Genomic DNA, 24,080 nt, shown 5'->3' with positions numbered 1-24,080 from the left:
CTCTCCAGTTAAGCCCACTGCCTGACATAACTATATTTCTCATCCCCACGAAAAACCTTGACAGTTAATCAACTTGACAAGACTCCCACAAGGATCCCAGCATATGGTCCCTTAGCACAACTTCGTGATGCCTTGCTTCTAAGGTCACTGAATTTCTCCTCATTAACATCTTGCGTGACACAGCTGATCCTGGCACATCTTCAAAGGAACCCCTCAAAGCCCTCAGGGAAGTGTTTGCGCTGAGAGCTTAGCAGCTTTCAGAGGTGCCTGTGAAAGGAGTTAGCAAATAAAGCCACACTAACAGAAAAGGAAGAATTACAGAAACACAAGAGGCAGCCCTGAACCATCACCCTTATGACCCAACCCACTGCAGCCACACGTGTTTAAAATCCTTCAGCTGTAGCTTGTAAACCCTCGGCCACAGAGGGAGTCAGCAAATGTCTTCAGCCATTTCAGCCACACGAGTGTTGGCATGCATTGAGAAAATACACAATTCATAATATGAATCTTCTGTGGTGGCTGTGCAGCACTTTTTCCTCCTCTGAACCATGAGTACTTAAAAACAATAAAATCCACTAAGAATGTAGGAATCTTCCACAAACTCCCCTGGACACAGACCAAGCTCCTCCATGGCTCAGAGCCCTGTGAGTTCAGCACGGTTATTTTAGCCTGAACTTATGGTCAAGAAGCATTTGGCCCAACATTTGCTAATGGCAAAGTTCCCTTCTGCCTCTGCCTAACTTTCAACTAAAGGCACAGTAAAACTGGGGGAGTGGGAGTTTATACAGATCCCCCAGCTGCCCCTGCCCATGGCATGCTCTGCATCACCCTGCTGGGGAAGGAAAAGCTTTGAAAGAAGAAAACACTGCAGTAGAACTCACAAAAGCCATGTAATCCCATATGGTATAGATGTGAAGGAAGAAAATTAATGAATCAGCTCAACCTCTTAGAAAACCTTTTGTTCCTCACTGCTCACGTTGTCTGGCAACAGAGCAGCTCTATGTTTGGGCTGAATTCTCTGTCTTGGCTGTTTTTTGGCACACCTACAAAACCCAGACACAGGTTTTGCCCCTGTGGAGAAGGCATTAAGGACTCAAGAGAGAATGTGGAAGAGAGCTAATCATTCTTAAGTAACTTAAGTTTGAACAGAAGTTTTCAAAAAGAAAAGGACTGTTCAGTGCTCAGTACTCACAGATGAGCAGGTAAGTCTGAGAATTTGATTTATAATAAGAGCTTTCCCTTTTTCAGTTGTTAACATGTATCTCCATATATACAGCTAGATAAACAAATGGCAAGATTTCAGCAGCACAGAGCAATAATCCAACCAGGCTTTGGCATTAAGGAACCTTAAGACTGACTTTAGCTCAATGAATCTGTTTACTTTGCTCAAGTGTTTCCAATAAATACTGTCTCCCTTTCATGGCTGTGCCTCCAAGAAGTGCAACTACCTTGGCACTAGGTTTCAACAAGCTTGGAGTATAAATGGAAGAAGTGGGTGAAGGTGACCTTGTTTTACCAGCACAAGGCATCTCATGGATGCAGCTTCACTGGTACAAAATATCTTTAAACTGAGCCAGTGGTGTCCATTTCAGAGGGACCAGCCTGCTCAGTGCAACAAAGCACTGCCAAAATGCTCAGCATGAGGATACACTCCGATGTCTGAGGAGGCTGCAGCAGCCAGAGTGTGGTAGCTTAGCACAGTGCAGGAGCTGCAACATGGGAGGAGTCAGACGGGAAGACTGTCACTTCCCAAAGGTAACTTCAGAAATCCTCTGTATTTGAAAATCAGCACCAGTGAAATGCTGCAGGACACTCATAAAGTGGCATAAGAAAAGCAACTCGTATTTACTGAGAAGAGTTTCTAAGAGTTTTCAAATGCATGTGCTTTGTCTTTGATGCCCATTGCCTGGAGCAAAACTAACTTTCATTTTACCAATTAAAACCTGTTAAAATTGCACTTACCTTCCTTATTTTTTTCTATTGCCAGCAATTTAAAGAGTCCTGATGAGTCCCATGCACTCTTCTATTTTTCTATGATACTTCTAATCGCTGAACTGCCTGGTGACACGTTAACTCATAATATAATTAAAAATGACAGGACCTTTTGGATGCAAACCTCAGTATTTGAAGTGTTGGCAAACCTTCCTTTTGTCTTTTTGAGTGGAAATCAAATCAAGTTTTCACCTTGTGAAGTCATAGAATGTACCCTATGAAATTTTTATTACTAGGGCAGAGATATGAAATGCCTGCACTCTGGCTTGGGCACATTAAATTGTAAATAACAAGGCTCACACTATTTCATGAAAGGGAGGAACTGGGAGAAGGATGATAATCAGGGTAATATGGTGTGCCTTACACTAATGCCTGAGCCACCTAAACAAGAGCCACCTAAACAAAAGCCACCAAAACTTGGTTTGATACTACTTTCTGTTTATGCTGTACATACTGTAACACATTGACAAAGATATGCTAATTTTGTTGTACACATAGGAGACAAAATTTGTCATATGCTGAGCAGCTGCTTATGGCCTACACATCCTGCAAGGCTTTGTAGGCTACACATGACTCATCTATGCATCAAAATGCTAAAAAATACATATACCTAAGCAAATGTGTTTCTGGAAGAAGATCATTCTTCTTTCAAGGCATTTTGATGGCACTTTGTTGCATAGATGGGATTGATCCCTCTAAAATGAACACTGCTGCCTGAGTTTAAAGTTTCTTTGAAGTTTTAAATTAAAAAAAGAAAGTATGTTTATGATGTAGAATATAATTTTTGTGGAAATCCTGTTTCCTTCATGATATTCCTTTTCTGATCTCCAGAGTTAACATCTGAGCCAGGATATGACCAATGAATAATGGAACTCATTTGTATGACATTTTCAAAATCTGTAAGTCCTTTTTCATCACATTAATAAAAGAAGTATTGGGATAAATTCAGCTGCCTTCTAATAGCATTGTACTAGTGGATTCAAAATGCAAGTATTAAGGGAAGCTTTCCCCGAAGACAGAATCACCAGAGTGCAGTGTGCCAGAAGAAAGAGGATGCTGACACACACAGCCCCCTGCCTTGCTCTCAGTGTCACTCCATAGCACAGCACACAGCTGCAGTGCCTCACAGCGCTCACACGCCGGGGCTCAGACTGTGCTTGGGTTCAAGACAAAGTTTGTAGTCTTAATTCATTCCATACTTTGGATTTTTAATTGCTCTGGTAGTTTACATAGCAAACAAAAGAAAATTAACAGATGTACAAATTTGTATTTATGAGGGAATTTACACTCATCTGTTTGCTTGTAAGCTGCGTTACTGACCCCCTTTCTAACAATGTTGCAACTCCTGAGCACTCCAAACAAGATCAGAATCAGTTTGCGCAGGGTTTTCTTTTACACATGGGAGTGAAGTCCCTGCAACAATGGATTTAAAATATGTGGCTTTTTAAAGTACAAAAGGAATGTAGTTTGGTGACTTGTTTTTTTAACCCTATGCTAGTTTTTTATTTTTTTTAACTGCATAAGAACAGCTGGAAGTAGGAAGGCCATCTATTTTTAAGGGATTAAAATGAGCTTCTGATGACTTCAAGAACAAACTGAAAGATTCCCACATGAAAGTGTGTGACAAGTCTTGAGCTGCATTCTCGTGCTTCATGCAAACCAGAAGCGAGGCCCAGCAGAAACCAGTGAGGTTACGCCTACAGGAATGATGCAGACATATGCAAACTCACTCTAAACTAGGCCAGAGTCTGCCCATGCTGTAAAACTTTGTCCAAGAACCAGGATAAATATTCAATCAGTTCATCCGTTCCAGTAGGAACAACAATGCTGGATTCATAGCAGAGAGGAAAGAGTAAAAATCTCTGCACTTAGCAGTTAGGGCACAGAGCTGGGAAAGAAAATCCTGGACAACAGTCCTTGTTTCACAGGCTCTTTCTCTTTTCTTCAGCCACCATTCCTGCTCTTCCTCACCAGCTGACGTTTATTCGAAGACACCAGTTTACAATATGAAAAAGCATAATTTGTAGAGTCTGATCCTGTCAGTGTGTGTTAAATATGATCTGAGACACAATCCTGGAACAAGACTCTTCTGGGAACTTGAGGCAGGATAATCTTGTCTGCTCAGGCTGGCACATCCAGTAGATCCTGAGCTTCTCAAACCTGTGATTGTCTCGCCTTCAGCAAAGGTGCAACATATTATCGTGCATGCAAGTAAGGCTAAGAGCAGCCCACCACCAGGAGCTGCCTGAGAGCAGCTAGTTAGCTCTAAGTCTGCACACCCCAGCTTGTATTCCAGTAACTTGTTCATCCATATCCTCAGGTCTCAAGATCTCACCATGACAACAAAATATATAATAACCTGCATTCTCAAATGTCTTTGTGACTTCCAAAGGGTCAAAAAGTAGTTCTACAGAATCAGCTAAAAATAAAACAAGGTTTTCTCATTCTGATCCCAGACTGTTCAAATACAAACTTCCCTTGAAGATTTTTAACTTTCTTGTCCTCCTCAGACTGATGCAGAGAATGTTATCAACTGCAACACTACTCTGACAATGGATCCAAATAAATACAAATTGTGAATCCACTCAGTTTACAAATGGAAGGACATCTTTTTTTGTTTCCAGTGATGAGCCCACCACCCTGCTTCTAAGGCTTCTAAGCAGCAGGTTAAGCTCTTCCTTCATGTCTACCCTCAAGCACCTATGCAGAAAACACACCTTTTATGGATATCCCTGCAAGCCATGTTAAGATGAGTGATACTAAAAGCATCACAGGCTTCAGAAATCTGTGACAGGAGAATGATCTTTCCTTTTTGAAAAAAGTCCTTTAGGAAAGCATGCCCCTTGCTTGGCTTACCTTTTTCCTCTCTATTCATGCCCTCCCAAACCTTGAAGCAGTTTCCAGAACTCATTTCACACTGCTGACAGGTAAAAACACTTCCTAATTTCAAACAATACATGGCTGTATTTATCTATGACCTAAATAGGTGGAACTCCAGAGATACAGTGGAGTGCTCTTACCCTGCAATAGGATCAATCAAGTTTACCCACAGACCAGAGTCTACGGAAAAAGCAAAAATTTCTGTGGTAATTGTGCTACTGGGTACAGTTCCTTGATTCTGGAGGTTCACAGGAGCTGTCTGGTGTTCTGTCCACAAACACCAAAAAGCCTTCCCTGAGGCTTTCCTGTGCATAACTCTTCTTGCCTGACAGTGCTACTTTCAGTGGGCAGAACTGACAGCCATGGGCAGTACTTAGGCTCTGTCTGCCTAAGTGTAGCAAACTGTTTAAGAACAGGCACAGGAATTATACTGCACAGGCTACAAGTAAAAATCTATCCCCTTATACATGAGACTGCAGTGCAATTGTGTCTATTCTGAGCTTTGTTTTAGCAGCATCAATATGGACCATTGCATGTTCCCACTTTTAGAAAGTCACATTTTATGTCCCTATGTTAAAAAACTTGCAAAGAAAGTGTCAAGGATTGTTTTATGTGCACTCCTACATGTAAGAAGATTAAGAACAAGTCTAACTAGTTTTCAGAAAGAACAGAAAATCCAGTATTAATCATCTACAAAGACCTAATGTTCCAGCATTTCTCATTAATTCATGTGCTTGTCTGCCCACCTACTTAAAAACTCAACATAATGAATAAATCAAAGGAAGAAATGTAATGAAGTATGAAAGTAAAGTGGAATTCAAATATGTCATCCATCAGTTACCAGCTTCACCACAGATATGGACAGGCATTAAGAGCCAAGCATAGAGGAGCAGAAGCTTCCTCCTGCTTCTTGTTCCTTTTATGCCATTTCCAAAATCCTTTTCTATATTCCGGAGAAAATGCTGTAATACTACTAAACGTTCTCTATGTTTTGTGCACAGATACAGCTCATTCATTCTCACTGAATTTCAGATTAACAGTCATTGCCAACCCTGCAGAAAATCTAGGAACAGTTTTACTTCAAATACCCACAAAATCATAAACACTATTTTACCCTCAGTAGTCAAAGATACAGAAAATAAAAACAGCACCCTTGCATTTTTTTCTCTCTGAAGAGAATCTGTGATCAGCTTCCATTTGCCTAGCTTTCACCCCCCTGCCACCTTCTCTCTAGCCTTCTGCAAAATCATTACTGCAGCACTGATGACTAGGGAAAGGCATCGGACCAGCGTGATGGAGCAAGTAAGCCGGGAAAGGAACAGCACACTCTTTTTCCCTTGTCATCTCGGAGGGAACAAATGAACAAGTTGTGCTGGCTTTACTCCACAGACACCAAGAAGCAGCCAAGGCCATCTCCATTTAAGGGGGAGCTCTCCATCACTGCGCATTCTTGCGAACAGAGGACAGGCAAATAACGGGCAAAAATGCAATGCCCAGATAATTTAAGGCAGTGTAAACATTGCAAGGTTGTACAAGTAGACAATATGACAACTGGTTTAAAGCATCAATCACTAAAGCCAGCCTCTTTAAAAAAATTAGTATTTATTATCAGACAATTAGAGCAAATTCTTTCAGATTAGATCTGTGGACAAAGGACTTTGGTCTGAGAAGAATGCAGACTGTCAAATCTTTTCTTTTTGCTGTCACACTGTAAAAAACATTGACTACACCCTCAACTCACTTGCTTTTTCAATAGCACAGTCGTTCATTCCTCACCACACCCATATACACTTTCTCTTCTATTCATACTTAGAAGCTGAAGTCACATAAAAAGTTCTATATGACGCCTCTAAGGAAAGCAGCTCTAACCTTAAGAGTATTAAAAAGGAAAATAAGCCTGATCATTTCTCTAGTTTAGATCTATCTCTGTTTACAAAATCAGTTTACATTTAAAAACCCAAAAGGATTCTGAGAAACAACTTGTATCCACACCAGTGGAGTACACATCTACATTAGCATTTTTTCTTCTATCAGTTTGTGAAGCACTCCCTACTTATCTACACTCACCATGCTTCTGGTTCACATTGTGGAAATTCCTTGCACATGCCAGCTTAACTACTTTTACATGGCACTGAGCTTCCATAGTTACTCCAGGGAATTGCATAAATATGCAGTATATAGGACCCAAACAGAGCTCCATCATATTAAAACTCCGACATACACAGCATGGAAAAAAAGCATTTCACAGCAAGTGTTTCACATTACAGATCCACTTTAATTGCACTGCCCTATCTGCTGATGTGGACATACTTATCCATCTGAAATTCTTGTACAGAGGAAGATAAGCTTTCTAAAGTTGTCCTTTTTTTTTTTTTCCCCATCACCTAGATATCTGAACTCAAGTGTTGTTTTAAAAATTAAATTTGATTTGTGATTCTAAACACCAACCCTGAGTTATTATATCCTTTTTAAAGGATATCTATAAAAATACCAATAAAGCTTGAATTTTTAAACTCTGTTTCACCACGTGCTAAGGACAAGCCGTGGCAAAAACAGGACAAAAGCTAGTGCTTGATACGGAGCTGATGGGATCTACTATAAGTGCACTTCTGAGAAGTCCCCCAATAGGACATCCCTTTCAAGGCCTTCAAAGAATTTGGAAATGAAGGTGTAAGCATTTAAAACTTTTATTCATGATTTACATATGACTAAAAATGTTCACCACAAAATGCATACTTACAGTTATCTTGTATTTAGCAGTGAAAATAGTCACCTCCTCATGGTAAAGCACCAAAGCACATCACAGAAGAGTCAGAAATAGATTTATCAGTTTTTTCCCTTAACAATGTACTTGACAAAATTGAAGATTTTATTGAAGGCTAAAAGTTCCAGAACAAATTCTAGTCACCTGAGTGTTTGGCAGGAACAGTACTATTTAGTAGCAGGTTTTGTTTTTTTTTTTTTTTTTTTTTTTTCAAAAAAAAGGCAGAAAAAAGTAAGAGCTATTTTTCACAAAAATGAGACAGACATAATTGGGTCAAACACTGAGTTTCATATTTCACCTGAATTTTTCAATGGGAGACAAACAGAACAGTTTGCTAATAGGAGTACGTACAACAGCTGTAAGAGCAGTTGTCAAAAAAATGGAAAAAAATCACAGCTCACTATAGCTGTTTGGTACCTATAACTCCACTCAGTTTTATTCATTACATTTAACTTGCATTTCATTCATACTGCATTTAAGAAGGCAACAAGATTTTTTTAAGTTAAGTTGTGCACATGTACACAGTTTTGGTAGTCTTTTAAAGCTGTAAAATATATATGTAAAGAGAGTCCTAATGACCCTATTACAGATTGAAGAGAAATAACCAGAATCAGTGTTACATACAAAACAATATTCTAGCACAGAAACCAATACAGTTATCAAATAATTCATTAGAGAATAAAAGTGTTGTACAAAAAGAGAAATGCTGCCTTTTTATCACTTCACAGCAGCATATATGAAGGCAACATTAAGAAAAGTGCACAGCAGAAAAAGAATTGTTTCGTTTTTCTGAAAATCCTGAATTTTTCTTCAGACATCAGGCTTTTGTCCAGAAAGATATTGGGTTAGGGTTTTTTGTGTTTTCTCCCAGAGAATGTACTCTTCTTGCATTACTTCTCAGTAAGGCGCTTACTCTGACATGTAGGAACGATACATCAGGGCCACGATAATTGCTGCTATTGCCGGGATCACCCAGTTGGACCATGAGCTAAAAGGGAAGTTTTTGAAAAAGCAGTTTAGGAAGTGACAATCAGCAAGTTATAAGAAGAAAAAAAAAGGTCATTGCTTAAAGAAGTCCTTCCTCCCCACTCCAATGAATACTTCAAATTCAGCGCAACAGAACACCTGGATTGGCCAGTAATACTATATAGACAACTGAAAAAGCTTGTACAGTTAAGGCTTTGTACTAGAGCTTACAAGAAGTTTGCTTACTAGAGAAGAGTAAGACCCTAGATACATTTAAAGTCATGGTGTCCTGCCCAGAATATCATTCATTCAAAAGCCATTTAAGTAGCAGCATCACATGACACTTCTAAGCAGCCAAACTCCCCACCCAGAGGGTCATGGAAGAATCCTCTGAGGCTTCAGCAGTAGGCCACTGTCAGCAGGTTGTAACTTTGGAATACCACTGAATCCAACTTTGTAAAGTGTTTTTCAGTCCCCTCCCAATTCTGACCGATCTTCCTTCTTATCTACAGAATCCTGTTATTTCCCTTAGGTGCAACAGTGGTAGCAAATTTTAAAAGTGAGGCATCCATGTCAGTAAGTTGGCAATGGCACTAAGTGTCTTCCCTTCATGTGGCAGGCTCCAGAAATAAAGGCCTGTGCAAAACAAACCATTTGGTAGATATTGACACCTGTCAATGTGAGAAAAGCATCTACCTAGTAAGCTGACACACTGGTAAAGCGGTACATAGACGGCAGCTTGCACTTTACACAGAACAGAAATTTTCATGCACCACCCCCCAACATCTCAGCTTTCAGCAGATAAAAGCTATTCAGCTTTCTAAGCTTCAGAAACACAATCATGAGGAACTTCAAGTTTGACATCAGATGTCATACTGTACCTGGAAGTAGACTGAGCAGTGGTAATAAGAGTTTCCTGGAAATCAAAGCATAAGAAGATATTACTTCAGGAAGACAACCCACTCCATCTTAACTAGCCCCACAGTTTCTCAAAACTCATCAAGTGGGACTAATGCAGAAACAACTCAGTGCATGCATTTGGGAAGCATTTTCTCCTAATTCCTACAGCAGTTCTGTTGTATTATAAGGTCACCAGCAGCAGTTTCTACCGCCAACATTGCATCAAGTTTCTAAAACAGTATCAACAAGAAGAATTTTGCTTCAAGTTTTCTATAAAGCTAACTGCAACCTCAGGTAACATTTGAGAAGTTTTAGTCACCTAAAAGACAAAAATCCTTTACTTGACTAAAATCTAATTGAAAGGACTCTGAATGATTTCACAAATATTTTTTCTATCAAAACTACATTAAAAAAGCTACTAATTTACATCTACAAGGCTTATTAAACTCAGGGGTTTTAGTGGGGTGTTTCAGACTATGTAAGAATCAAGTCAAATTGTTATAGCTGTTATAGCTATATTGATTTGGATTTCTTGTTCAGTTTCCATAGGAAAAGCAGCACTACAAGGTCAAATCCCAGTTGGGCACATGTGCATGGTTTATATGAAGACATATTAATTTGAATAACTCTAATTGTGCATGACCCTAAGTGCATTTTAAAGATCCAAGCATTAAAACTCTACCTAAATTTAGTGGTACAAGATCAGTCACTGCAAAACTACTTGCTTCGGTATCAGAACATTTGCAATTAATTTAAAGACAAGGGGATTTCCAACACCCTCTCAGAGGTTTAAGCACGCTACTTTTGCAAGCACCCAAATCATCCTAGGTTAACACATGCAAATACCGTGCGTAAAAGAATATGACTCAGAGATTACATCTCTTTTGCTTTTGTGAACATCTCAATGAAAAACTAACCCCAAAGCCAAACAGCATGGAGGAATAGGTGCCCACATTATCAAGGCTAACACCTTCTGTAACAGACATGCCACATCCAGGCCTAGGGGATGGCTCCCCCCACATCAAGACAGTAACAGAAATATGGCCCAGCTCATAAAAACTTAATTTTAAACTCCACGACACTGGACATGTGCACTGAGGGTACTTTAAACACAGTACGAGGACAAGAAGGACATTTGAAAGCCCAAGGCCTTCTGACAGCTCCTAGAGAGACAGGGCACAGAACCTACCTAACTTGTCACATACCCACCCAGAGTATAATGCAAAATGAAACTGTCTTTCTACAGCCACCCGTCCTGCTGCAGAAAAGCATTCCTTCTGGAATGATGGAGAACAAGCGTAGTGTAGGTAGCTATGCGGATACATCTTAACTCCCACCTGACTATGCACTGGCCCAACTAACATTCTAAGCACTTCAGTTTGGTAAATTCCTGTGAGCTTACTCAGAGGATTATCTGCTACAACTTGCACTAGGCAGCCTGTTCTCATTTAGCATTTATCATTACTGCTCTTACAGCTTAAGTGTAAACTGCCCTGAATTTCAAAAGAAATCTGAACAGCAGATATTGTTCTTGGTGGGAAGAAGCTCAGAATTCCAATCACTATTCCATTTCTTATTTTTATTAGTATACTAATTCCAGGCCTTAATAATAAAATTAATAACTGGTATAGTGAGCACTTCAGTGCAAGTATATATATATATATATATATATATATAAAATTTTCCTCCTTTCCTTTAACTAATTCATGTCATTGGAAGATCTTACAAAAGTGATTACTTCTAAGAAACAATCTGTCAAAACAGCAAGATTAAGATCTTATTCTTACTCAGCTTCATTTAAAAATAATTTTCTAAGTATGCTGCTGTACTTGTAAGCCCAGTGCAAACATCCTCTCTGAACACAGCGGCAGCAACTGTACAAATTAATCCCTGAAGCACCTTCTCCCTTAAAGGACATATGAATTTTATGAGTTTGATAGCTGAGTGCCAACACAGATTAGTTCTATTAAGGATGGAAAAAAACATTAGAAAATAAGTGCAATACTGCATTGATAGGACACTCAGCAGAATCTACTGAAATAGTCAAGAAGTAAACAGTAATTTCACCTTGAAAAGGGTTCACAATTGCAATTTAACTGATTTATGATACACTGAACGCCTCTACATTCTTGATCTACTAGCATGACAGATATATTGTTAAGCATCACATTTTTCCTCCCACAAACACTTATTACTTTAATCTGTTCAACCAATAAACTGGTTTTTTGTTTTGTTTTTTTTTTTAAACTAAACACTAGAAGACCACTGACTGATTCTAGTCACCTTTTTGCTATAGTATAATGCCATTACACTTAGTAACCTCCTGGTATGAAGCCACACAAATTAGAGAAAATAACAGTTAAGGGGAAGAATAATTTGAAGCAGTATCAATGGGTCTAAGATATTTATAACCTGAAACATCACGCTTAAACGGAATTATTTCTGTTTCTGGCGGTATACCATTTATACACAGACACTCAGACGCTGTCTGTAATTCCTAAAAGAAACAATGTGGCATTTCAAGAAACACACTTACTGTTGGTTTCTGAAGCTTGGCTCTATCATCCTGCAAGAAAAACAAGCAAGAAACATTTAGACAAAATCCGAAAGCATTAAAAACAAAACCAAACCCATACCATTTATCACTAAATTCAGTTTGCAATTCATTCTGTTAATGTGTAAGCAAGTATTTTTCCCTAGGTAACAACAGACTTGCAGGAGAGCAGATGTCAGTGATTAATTTTCAGCTAACATAAACAAGATCGATCACTTCCTTAAATAATACTTCCCAGTATGCAACAAAAGTGAAACTTGAGCCTCCAAAAAATTTCATTGTTCTTTGTGCCCACGTTTATACCTTTCCTTTGTCTCTAGAGAATACATAACCTTAGCTTATACATAGATTGCAATCATATTAATTCCACTTAGTGTACTTGTATTATCAGGTAAAGTCAACTAACTGGTTGTGGTCCAATGTCCACTGGACCAAAGGTCCCAAATTCTATGGATCTTTCATAAACTCAAAGTTCTCCTTGGCACAGTCACATTCACTGCAAAAAAGCCCAACAGTACATAATCCTGTCAGTGCTGTATTTGTACATTAAACTACCAAGCTGTTTGTTTCATATCAAATGAAAACAGGCACTTGCCAAACAAGGAAGAACTGGACTGACAGCCAGGCTAAGAACATTAGTGGCATCAGAAATAGATGGCAAGCCTGCAAAGCCACAAATGTGCATCAGGGCCAAGTTACTTCTCATTAGGAGAAGCTACACGATCAAGAGACAACCTGAGACAAACAAGACTGGGAATCTTACTGTGAAATAGGCTACTCAAAACAGTGATTTTTACCCCAAATGCAGGACAAAACATACATGAAACAAGAGGAGAAGAGGCAGGGATGGGCAGTAGAACAGATGGGCACACTAGCAGCCTAAACCTCAAAACAGTGGCTTTCAGCTATTAAGATGCAGGAGAGTTTAACTATGGCCTAGTTGAAGGAAGCCAAGGCAGCAGCTCTGTAGCTAGAAAGAAATGCTTCAAAACTTAAGACAGCAGAAAGGTGCTTGTTAAATGTACGGGAAATTGTATGGACAGTATAGAAAAGAGGAAGTGACAGATGATCCAGTGGGAACTGATCATAAACAACCCTGACAACCACAAGCAGGGAACCATCATACAGCTAAAAATGGCAGGAGCCAGAGAGGGGAAGACAGAGCAACAAACTGGAAGTACAATGTTTATAATAACCATTTTCTAAACATATATATGAAGAGCCAGGATTGTACTTTTAGATACAGATGGAAGCCTGGCAGATACATATTTACAATGGTGAAAGCATGAAAGTGGTTGTTAAGTAGTCATTTGGCATAAGAAAAGGTCTAGACATTCTGACATACCACCTTCAGGGGTTACGGAGTCTCATTAGAAAGCTGACAGGGGTACATCAGAAATGACATGATTCCATATTCAGTTTATTCAAGAACTAAGCTGTAAGACAATTTAAAATAACCAAAAGATGTGACCATCCTTATGCTGCACTAATCATATCCCTTCACGCTGAAGGAACTATCTCAAACCTAGGTCCATCCACAAACAGCTGCAGGACCGGCATCCAACCAAACGAGCAGTTTTTCTCGACTTTAAAGTAATTACCAGACAAGTAACTAGATGCAAAAACAGTATAGGAAACACAAAAGTAAGGACACTATCATATACTCACAGGATGAAGTTCCCCAACAATGAAGGATTCTGACATTGCCCTTGCATCTGTGGAATGGCCAACATCTTCAAAGTTCTCAGTAGCATCTCCTCCAGCTTGCTCCCTAAGGACCTCTTCACCTCCTGGGTGCTGCAATTTTTAATGAGTTTGAATTTGTTAGTGAAATACATTTCATATTCTAGAAATGGAAATTCTGCATTTTTACATTTCTAAAATTAAAAAAAAAATCAGCTTCTAGACTTTCTAGAGCAAACGTAAGCCTTTCTGAATAACTAGAGAGCTTTATGTACTCTCTGAAGCCAAAACCAAGAAAGCTAAGTCCCTATTTCATTGGCAAAGAAGCAATAAGAGGCATTACCCCTTGCAACTAAAGCATTTAGAATGTTGTGTGGGAATCAGTCTGTATTTTAAAGCCCAGCTATTATCTGAAGTCACATTCTGTGTTTTCACTTCTTTAGGAAATGTGTATTTTTCATCCAAGCAATGCTTTATAAAGCAGAAGGATAAAAGCCAAAAGGTAGAAGCTGCAGCAAGAACATTCCAGGAAGATAAAACAAAAAATCTGTTCACAAGAAGCACAATCAAGCATTGGCAAAACAGGCTGGCAAGGTTTTAAGGAACCTAACCTTCTAGTTAATCCTGGTTTCAGCTGGGGGCTACGCCAGATAACTTTAAGGGGCCTTTCCAAAACAAATTATGGTACAAATATCAAGTTTGCCAGATACTTTGGAAGTGTTTAAGCACAACTGAAAGCCCATTCAAGACTCCAGAATAGCAATTTGGTTTTCATAGACTATGGAATCCCAAAACCACATTGCTGATAAAACCCCTGAGGATGCAGAGAAGTCATCTCCCAGTATCTTCTAATACCTCAATCTATCACCATTCCCTTAACATAAACCCCTGTTCTCCATTAACTTTTATTTTCCTCAGGATGCACTTTGGGGATTTTATGAAGTTCTACATTTCTGTCTATCTATCAAATAACTGCCTGTATATACTGCAAGATCTATCACATCTTCTAGTCCAGTGCATTTCCTCAGCTTACTCATTTATGTAACAGGTAACATGCCATAAAAATTCACCACTCAACTTTCAAGTAGGAAACTACTACATAAACATTGGGAATGATTAGGTAAGCAACTTGAAAGCACTTGCTAGTACTGCCTTGGATTAACGTGACCATGGAATAGATATTAGCACTTTACCAGCAGCAGAGGAAATAAAAGGCTTTGGAGCCTCAATTCAATTTTTAATGCTTCTGACTACAGGATATAAAATTACAGAAACTAGGCAAGACATCTACTATTTAGAGTCATCTTGTGGGGAGCACAGCTGACCAAAGCCCACAGATTAAAGAAATGGCATAAACATTTCTACTAGTCTAGGCAATTCAGGTTAGCACTTACTTCAAATCCATTAATCTCCTATCAAACCTTCTCTTCTAACAAAAACAATATTTGTTTATACAGATGAAGCAAACTACTACTATGAGCTTCCCACTGTACCAGAACTCCAAAACTTGAATCTTTGCATTAAAGGCAGACATTTAACAGATTAAGGAAGTTGAGGAGAAAAAAAAAACCACAAAAACCCCCAACAAAACACTTTTTAAAGAGCCAAGATACCACAGCTATTAGGGTAAAGGCTCCCTACCATGACTAAGCAAAAGCGAGATTAAGCAACTGATAGAGAGATTAGATGCAGCAGCTGAGCCAAAAAAAGTTAGAAGAGTACAAGCAGAGTAAAGATTATGCAAGCAACCTGCAAATATGGCATGCTCACCAAAGTCCTGTCCTTGAATCCATTCTGCTAAGTACTCAGGAAAAGGACGGGACAAAAGTTGAGAGAACACTCAAGTTCAATGCCTTGAAATGGCACTTAAGCTGAACTTGGGTCTAACCAGCACTCCCAGACATTGTCTCAACTAAACCTTCATGGAATTTCTTCAGCAATGTGGGTTTGAGTTTTTTAATACCATGCTAAAGAATTGTGCCCCCCAAAATAGAAAATTATATGTACCAACTTCAGCAGAAAAGGTGGCACAACTCCTTGGCAAACATGCTTAACAAACAAGGTATCAACAAACAGCAAAAGGCCCCAAAGTTAAACTACCCATAAAGCACCAGCACCAAAAGTGGTATGTAAACTCAAGCATTGCACTGAAACCAAAGGCCACTCACACAAACACATAAAATACCAGTTACTCCAGCAAGTCATCAAGATCACATGGTTTACACTAGCTCACAAAAAAAAAATTCACCATCCAGCCAAACAAGTGAATACCTACCAATGTAACTGCATCTACATTAAAATTACTTCACGGAGTACTTTAACAAACTACTTGCAGGTTGCCAGCTACAAATGATCATGTACCAACTCGCGTTCCCAAATCCCTCCCTTGTGACACTACAAAGCAATCACGTAGCTATGTGGGCAGCACCACAGAGGCACTCCAGCTTTTCTCTGTAGAACTACTTTTTGGTCTAATTAGCAACTGATCCCTCTGTCTAAAAAACCACAATATTAGCATCAAGACAGAGGCAGCAACCAATCCTCTCTACCAAGCCTCTGACTATCACAGATCAGCTGAAAAGGACAAATTCACCCTGACCTCTGGCACTACAGCTGGAAAACTGGTATTATTTTTTATGACATGAGCAAGGCTAAGTACAGACAATCACACACAGAATTCCAAACTTAAGCCACCTACCAGATAATGTTAATAATAACCTACTAGACATTGATGGAAGGACTTTGAAGCTAAACACTTTGCTTTTAGCTGCCACCTCTGCTTAACCATATGAACTTACAACCCTCTGTAAATAACTGGCACATAATTCATGCAATTAATGAACAGAGTTCACCTCACCTAATGAAAGAGAGCAACTGTAATGCCTCACACAAAGGGCAAGAACTGACTTTTCTATCAAAAGATGAGCATCTTTCATGGTTGGATGAGCTTCCCAAAGCTTGTTTATACAAGGCCTTTGTTCACAATTCTGTCTGGTAAACAAAGCCTGCTACCAGAACTGCTACTTTAATGAAGATCCTCTGGATAGACCCTGGAACTGGAAAGCCCACAAGGCTATACAGATAGTAACTCCTAAACCAAAATCCTGTTGATAAAAGTAATTGAAGAGTTCTTGCAGGTAAAACTGTAGTTCAAGGGAAATGAAGAAGCTTTTGATGATAAATTAAGATAGCCTAGCTCATTCCTAGGACATTCCCAATATAATAAATAATCTAAGTTACAGGAATAACAGATGCCTATATAGAACCAGCATTAGCACAGACCACAGACTAATTCCTAACAGCAGCACATTAGAAAGTTTTAGATAAGGCAAATAAGCAGTTAATCTTGCTGCTCTCATCTGGGTCAAAAGTCCATTTTACCTCATCCTGAATGCCACCTTTTCTCCCCCCCTGCTATAGTCATTTTGATTTCTCAGTGTCATAGTTCAAGACTATTAAAGCATAGCTACCTTAATTTGCAAGTCCTGTGCCCTCTCCCTTCCTATACAGGGGGAACAAAATCTAGGGTCCAATCTAACTTTCAGGGAGATCAAAGGTCTCTGTTAGTGGCAGTTTTATAAACTCACATTTCACTGTCTGCACTACAGGAATGAAAAGCAGAAAGGGGGCAGGGGCAGTGGCAGAGCCAGGAACACCCAGAGAACCTCAGCCTTAATATGCAGGACAGACAAATGCTTGCTTATTTCACGGGCATTTTTATGTAGTCTGAAAAGAGTCCTCCGAATTATTTCTATTATCAATTCTGGTCCTGGAACTTAAATAGTCTGCTCATATAAAATATCAGGAGCCTAGGTAAGAAGATCTCTCTGTGACAGTTTATTTTTGAAAACTATCATTAGGCTTTTAGATGAAGTGCAAAAGAAATATCCAGTAGCTTGGTGCCTGCCCTGATTGCAGTTAGGATAGAGTTCCATTTTCTTCTTGGAAGCTGGTACAGTGCTGTGCTTTGGATTCAGTACAAGAATAATGTTGATAAGACACTGATGTTGTTGCTAAGTAGCACTTACCCTAATTCAAGGACTTCTCAATGTCCCATGCTCTGCCAGCATGAAGGTGCACAGAAGCCAGGAAGGTGCACAGCCAAGACAGCTGGCCAAAGGTATTCCATACCACAGAACATCATGCCCAGCAAACAAACTGGGAGGAGTTGGCTGGGAGCTGCAGCTCGCTGCTTGGCAATGGGCTGGACATGGTTAGCATCTCTTTTTGTCTCCCTTTTTATTGTAGTTACTATATTTTATTTTAGTTATGAAACTTTTTTTATCTCAATCCACACATTTTATCTTTTTTCCCTGATTCCCTTCCCCATCCCACCAAGGGGCTGTGGGGAGCAGTGAGCAAGGGGCTGCAGGGCACTGAGGTTAAACCACAACAGTGCCCATTTCCCCACTTACAAAACAGTTACAGCTTGCAGAGATTTGCATAAAAGTGCTAAGAAGTGCTATTTTTCAAAGCATTTTCAAATTCTCCTGCAAGCTTCATCAGGGCTTAAGGAAGCGTTAACACTGGGTTTAACCTGCAAACTGCAAGGTTCTGCAGTAACAATTCCCACGTTTCACTCGCAGACTTCAAATGTGCCAATACAGGCATCTTTCACTGCAAGCTGATCATGACTTTAAACATGGAAGGCATTATGCTACTCCTCCCCAACACCATCACACTGAATGAATGTAACTTATTGCCACATAGGGGAGAGAACATTTTTCATCCTGACGCAGTAAAACAATATTTGCTTTTAGCACTTTATTCGATCAGTCTTACGAAACACATTTAGTGGGAGCTGTCCATTCCAGGAAAAGTTTAGAAAAAGTGCTATGGAAGCACAAGTTCATACCTTCTGGAAAAAAAAATTATTTACCAATTTTTTTGCTGTATTCTGAGACTACCAACAATTAAAGTAACCTAAACAAAGCCTGTATTAGATTAATATTAAATGCATACCACAGTTGGTTTTCAGAACAAGAAACTCCTCTCTAGTAGAGATATTTCTATACATGTCAGCTTTTTTGCCTAGCTTAAGGAATCCAATCAAGTTCCCACAAGAACCTCACCACAACAGCAAGTAAATCAAGATACAGATCATTCATTTTAATAGGTCCAGCTACTCTTGTTTATCTCATTAGATTGATGTCAAAACCTGTCTAGAGGGATTTTATTAAAATTATGGGGAAATACTGTAGAGCATTGCCAACATACTCTCTCCATTCATTGACATTTAATGTTATTAATATATGTAATTAGCTACAATGCAGATATAGCCATGACATCCTGCTGTGAGTACACAAGCACTTCTAGTAGCTATTTTCCTTTAAATGACATAGGATCTTATCCTGGTTTCAGCTGAGATACAGTTCATTTTCTTCTCAGTAGCTGGTACAGTACAGTGCTTTGGATTTAGCATGAGAATAATGTTGTTAATAAACTGATGTTTTGGTTGCAGCCAAGTAGTGCTTACCTATGTCAAGGACTTTTCAGTGTCTCATGCTCTGCCAGTGAGGGAGCATGGCCAGGACAGCTGACCCGAACTGGCCAAAGGGATATTCCATACCATAGCATGTCATGCTCCATCCATAAACTGGAAGGAGTTGGCCATGAGCCACCAATCACTGCTCAGGAACAGGCTGGGCATTGGTCAGCGAGTGGTGAACACGTGTATGATGCACCATTTGTTTCTGTTGGGTTTTATCCTTCTCTCTCCTTATCATTATAACTATTGTTATTACATTTACTTTATTTCAACTATTAAACTGTTCTTATATCAACCCAAAAAACTGACCTTTTTCTGATTCTCCTCCCCATGTACAGGGCAGGAGAGCGAGTGAGCCACTTCGTGGTACATGGGTACTCCCTGGGATTAGACCACAAGAGCTGAAGCTAAGGAAAAGGTTTCCCAAAGCTTCTGCAACACAGGTCTGACTGCCTTTAACGACATATGACATAAAAGTTTCTGGTTTCAAGAATACTCTTTCTTGATAAGACCTTTCAAATAATGTATTCTGAAAGCTGAGGTCTCTTGATTTCTTCTTCTAGACTTGGAAAATCAAAGAAAATTCTGAGATGAATATTCAAACTATGAATTTTCCCCAATATCTTCCACTAAAAAAAACAAACCAACCAACCAACCAACAGAACCCCAAACCCTGAGTAAAAAAAGCAGTTGCTGGAATCTTCAGTAACTCCAAGGATAAGATATCAGAGCACACAACTGTTTCCTCCTTCAGCACTTTTTCTATATTTTCTATGATCTTTTTTAAGCCTTGTCCTTTAGGAAACCAAGCTAATATGGATCACACCATGCAAAGCCTCCAGTCCTACTCTGCCCTGCTACTCCCAACACATACATGTCACCACCCCCAGCCCATTTACTATCTAACTTCAATCAAGTGTTCACAGGGGCTGATTGTTCCCCAAAACCAAACAAGTTCCACTAAACATCTGCAAACTCCATGAAGACACAACAACTAGACAGAGGGAGTACAGCCTTTAACTACTGTAATGGAGTGAAAAGCAGCACCACACTTCCACTTGTATTAATACAAGAGCATCCAAGGTGTCTTCAAGACTGAAGCACCACAAAGTTTTCCACTTCGTTATTAATAAGAAAATATTTCCATAGGTTAATGCAGTTATTGGTTTAAGAAATGGGACTAGTGAGCTTAGCTGCTGCTCCCATTTCTTCACTTCCCGGTAAACTGATACTTACGTACTACTTGGCAAGAGCATGAGTGAGGTTATGCTTTAGCAGTGCATCCTTTTTAATACTACTGGACTTAAATTTCAGTGGCCCACACATAAGTCTTAAAATATGCTAAGCTTTTCTACTCCTGAAAGGAACCGCAAGAAATAAACCTGAGCTTAACCCATAACACTATTGAAACAGTTAACATAATCCCCACTTTGAGAAGGGTTTACTGTACTCTGGAATGAACCTTCAAGAGGCTAGCTCCAATGTCTCCTCAGCTATCACATGGAAATGCCTCACGGTGTCTGACAGTGTCAAAAGAATTAACATAACACTTGATAAGTTAACTAAGTACCAAAAGCATTAAAAAATAAAAGGTTAAATAAGTGCCCTATGAAGTATCTTAGTCCAAGAGTTCCATAACAAAAATCACCAACACAATGAACATTAAAATATCCAAAAATTTTCCCTGGGGCTGTAGCCTCACTTAAGATACTTTGGGTAACTATTCTCAACAATCTCATTCATTATCTCAGAATGTCTTTGAAATTTCAGCTCAAAACCAGCCATGTTCTATTGAAAGCTTAACATGAGGATGAAGTCTGACTTACCTGTACCAGAGCATCTCAAGATATCCCCCAGTTGTCCAAAACCCAACTATTTAAATGCTTACAAAGGGAATTCTTTTGATATGCTGCCGAATTATCAATGCTGTCCTGAAGGATGAAAATGAGATTTTCTTGGAGAAATTTACAGAAGGTGGTGCCTCTTAATATTTTTTAATTTCACCAGATGTACTGAAAGAAGGGGCTGTGCAACTACTTAAACTCAAAAGCTCATGAGATCCTGGATTTTTTTCTCATGTTAGGTTAGGTTTAGGGTTTTTCTGAGTTGTGGGTCTTTTTGTTGCCGTCTCCTCAATCTGGACAATATACAATACAATTATGTATCAATCAAAACTGATCAAGTTTCCAAAAGACAATTCACTTTTGCAGACTACATGAAAAGCTGTTTTCTCCTCCAGGGCTTCTATAATTAAATTGGCCCTGACTGCATAACCATACAGAGATGTCCATAACTAATGTATGGAGACAACCAGGGGCAGAACTAGATGAAAAATAATGAAGGAAGAGTCAGTAGATCAGTTTCACAATCTGCCTTGCTGAAAAGCCAAACAATTTGCACTGACACACCGCTTAAGAATGAAATACTGCCTGTGCCAACACTGCCTTTGAAAAATTGCTTGTCAACCCTCCTTTGCAAAATGTTCAATTTCTCCTGTGAATTGCAAGTGTTTACAAACATAAAAATCAAGATGGGGCTACAGAACTAGTGATGCTTGAAATCTGTCACATCTCTACCTATCTAAACTGTCTTTTTGATGGAATTAATGTAAGTCTACCATACACTTTTTAATTGGATGCTAGGTTGCCTTTAAGAAGAGTTTCTTCACAGAAAGAGTGATTAGACATTGGAATGGACTGCCCAGGGAGGTAGTGGAGTCACTGTCCCTGATAGTTTTAAGGAAAGACTGGATGTGGCACTTACTGCCATGGTCTAGTTGATACAGTGGTGTTTGGTCAAAGGTTGGACGACATCTCAGAGGTCTTTTCCAACTTAATTGATCCTGTGATTTTATCTTTGCAGACTGGGAATAGGGAGCAAGGGAGAAAACTCAAAATATCTAAATCCCAGTTCCATTCAATTACCAAAAAAAAAACCTCCGCGGTAGTTTTATTTCTGCATCTCCACAGAAGAATGTTTTAGTCCAATAACTAAAATGCTTCTTTACTAACCACGACTATCAACGATTACATCAACTGCTCACTGTCTGTCAGAGATCAAAAACATCAACTGCTAACTGGGGAAGGAAGAAGTCCAACAAAACACAACCAAAGGAATTGAACTTGACTCTAGTGCTCTACACTAGAGTTTGAACTGGTGCAGCTTTGCAGCACCACACTGCATCCCTGCACTGAGTGGATTAGTGCAGCAGTGAGAGCAGCCCTAATTTTCTGAACCTGGCTGCCTGTGTGTAATGCCACATCCTGCAAAAAAAGACCACCCAGGATACACTTATTTGGCAGACAGGAACACAAGCCGCTGTGACCAAGGCTTTACCAAGGACTGGATATAAGGAAGAATTTTTTTACAGTGACAGTAGTGAGGCATTGGCACAGCTTGCCCAGAGAATGCCCCATTCCTGGAGGTGATCAAAAATAGGGGCTGGGAGTAACCCGGTCTAGTGGAAGCTGTCTCTGCCCTTGGCAGCAGGGCTGGAATAAGATGAGCTTTAACGTCTCTTCCAAACCAATTTTGTCATCCTGTGACTATTAGAGTAACCCGAAGATCTGTGATATTCTGCAGGTTGTGATACTTTCCTTCCACTTTATCAAGTTTCTTTCCTGTTCCAATATAACACACACGATAATAGTGGGAAGAGAGGAGTTGCTGAACTTTTAGTTCACAAGAGAATATGGCTCTGGCTCCCAGCTGAGTCTTCACTTTTAATTCTGTTTTCAGCTGACACACCAAAGCAAGAAGCAGATGGATTCAGGCCCACTCTTGGTACCCAAGATCCACACAGCCAGTCCGCCTATCTGAGCCTCAGTACTGACTCCAATTTCTTTCTCCTTGTCGTCATTTAGTGGAAATTCAAATTCCAAGGCCGAAAGTTTAGGCGGGCGCGGGCAGACAGCGGATGACACCGCAGCGTGCCCGGCACGCTCGGCACTCCCGGGTTTCTCCTGCTCGAGAGGCGCCCGGAGCGCGGGCCCGGCTCGCAGCTCTTCCTCCAGGGCGCTATCGCGGCACCCAGGGCGGCTCCCGCCGTGCCGCACCCGCGGGCCGGGACAAGCAGACGGGAGCCAGCCAGGTGCACAGCGCGGGGAGCCGAGGAGCCGCCAGCCAGCCCACCCCGCCCCGCGGGGCTCCGGTGCCCTCAGCGTCCCGGCAACGCGGGCACCCACCTCGTCCAGGAACTTGGTGACATCGTAGATGCGATGGTGGATGATGATCCAGGTGCTCTGGCTGTTGTTGTGCTTCTGCACCTCCTCCAGGCGGTAGTAGCGGCCCCGCCACGGCTCCTTCCCCGTCTCGCTGGAGCCCACCATGTCCTGTCCTGTCCGCTCCTGTCCCACACCGTACACACCACAAACTGCGAGCCCGCACGCCGCCGGGGCCCCGACGCAGGCCCTATCACCTCCCGCCGCCGCCCCGCCCCTCCCGCCCAGTCGGCCTCTCATTGGCGGAGGGAAATGCCACTCAAAGCAGACGGGCAGGCTGGCGGCGGCCGTGGCGGCCGGGGGCGGGACTTTGCCGTCGTGCCCCGCCCCCTCTCGCCGCCTCTCCGCCCTGCCATGTGACCGGCGGGGCGGGACGGGGGCGGTGCCGGGACAGCCCCGGCGGGACGCGGTCGGGCTGCTGTCGGTGCCGGGCTCCCGAGCTGCAGCTTCTCTATTGCTCCCTCCCTGGGGTGGTCACCCCAGCGTTCGCCACCTTTGGCAGAGGCGGGCTGCGCGGCTGCCGGTGTGCGGGGCGACGAGCGAATAATCGCTTACTTGCAACGTAGAACCACATTGGAACGGTTTGGGTTGGAAGGGACCTTCTAGATCATCTAGTTCCAATTCCATTGCCAT

At 40.7% G+C, this 24,080-nt stretch overlaps 1 protein-coding gene across 1 annotated transcript; it reads right to left on the bottom strand.

Annotated features, from left to right (window-relative positions):
* Positions 1–7,543: 7,543 nt before the first annotated feature.
* Positions 7,544–23,724, bottom strand: LOC121674422 (cytochrome b5). The gene is made up of 5 exons (XM_042048764.1): positions 23,412–23,724; positions 13,725–13,853; positions 12,039–12,068; positions 9,484–9,518; positions 7,544–8,624 (listed from the first exon to the last, which is right to left on the bottom strand). Exons 1-5 carry the CDS (start codon positions 23,685–23,687, stop codon positions 8,546–8,548), a joined length of 549 nt encoding a protein of 182 aa, XP_041904698.1. The 5' UTR covers positions 23,688–23,724; the 3' UTR covers positions 7,544–8,545.
* Positions 23,725–24,080: the final 356 nt, after the last annotated feature.

Source organism: Corvus kubaryi, unplaced genomic scaffold (assembly GCF_017639235.1).
Source record: "Corvus kubaryi isolate FWS band 111438036 unplaced genomic scaffold, C.kubaryi_AGA036_p1.0 68, whole genome shotgun sequence".
Taxonomy (NCBI): Eukaryota; Metazoa; Chordata; class Aves; order Passeriformes; family Corvidae; genus Corvus; species Corvus kubaryi.
This window is presented reverse-complemented; position numbering and strand designations above follow the sequence as displayed.

Coding starts and splice junctions, on each gene's coding strand:
- LOC121674422 (XM_042048764.1), bottom strand. CDS start 23,687: ATGAGAGGCCGACTGGGCGGGAGGGGCGGGGCGGCGGCGGGAGGTGAT. Junction 9,519..12,038: donor CCAAGCTTCAGAAACCAACA/GTAAGTGTGTTT, acceptor TTTGATTTCCAG/GAAACTCTTATTACCACTGC. Junction 8,625..9,483: donor ACTGCTCAGTCTACTTCCAG/GTACAGTATGAC, acceptor CTTCCCTTTTAG/CTCATGGTCCAACTGGGTGA.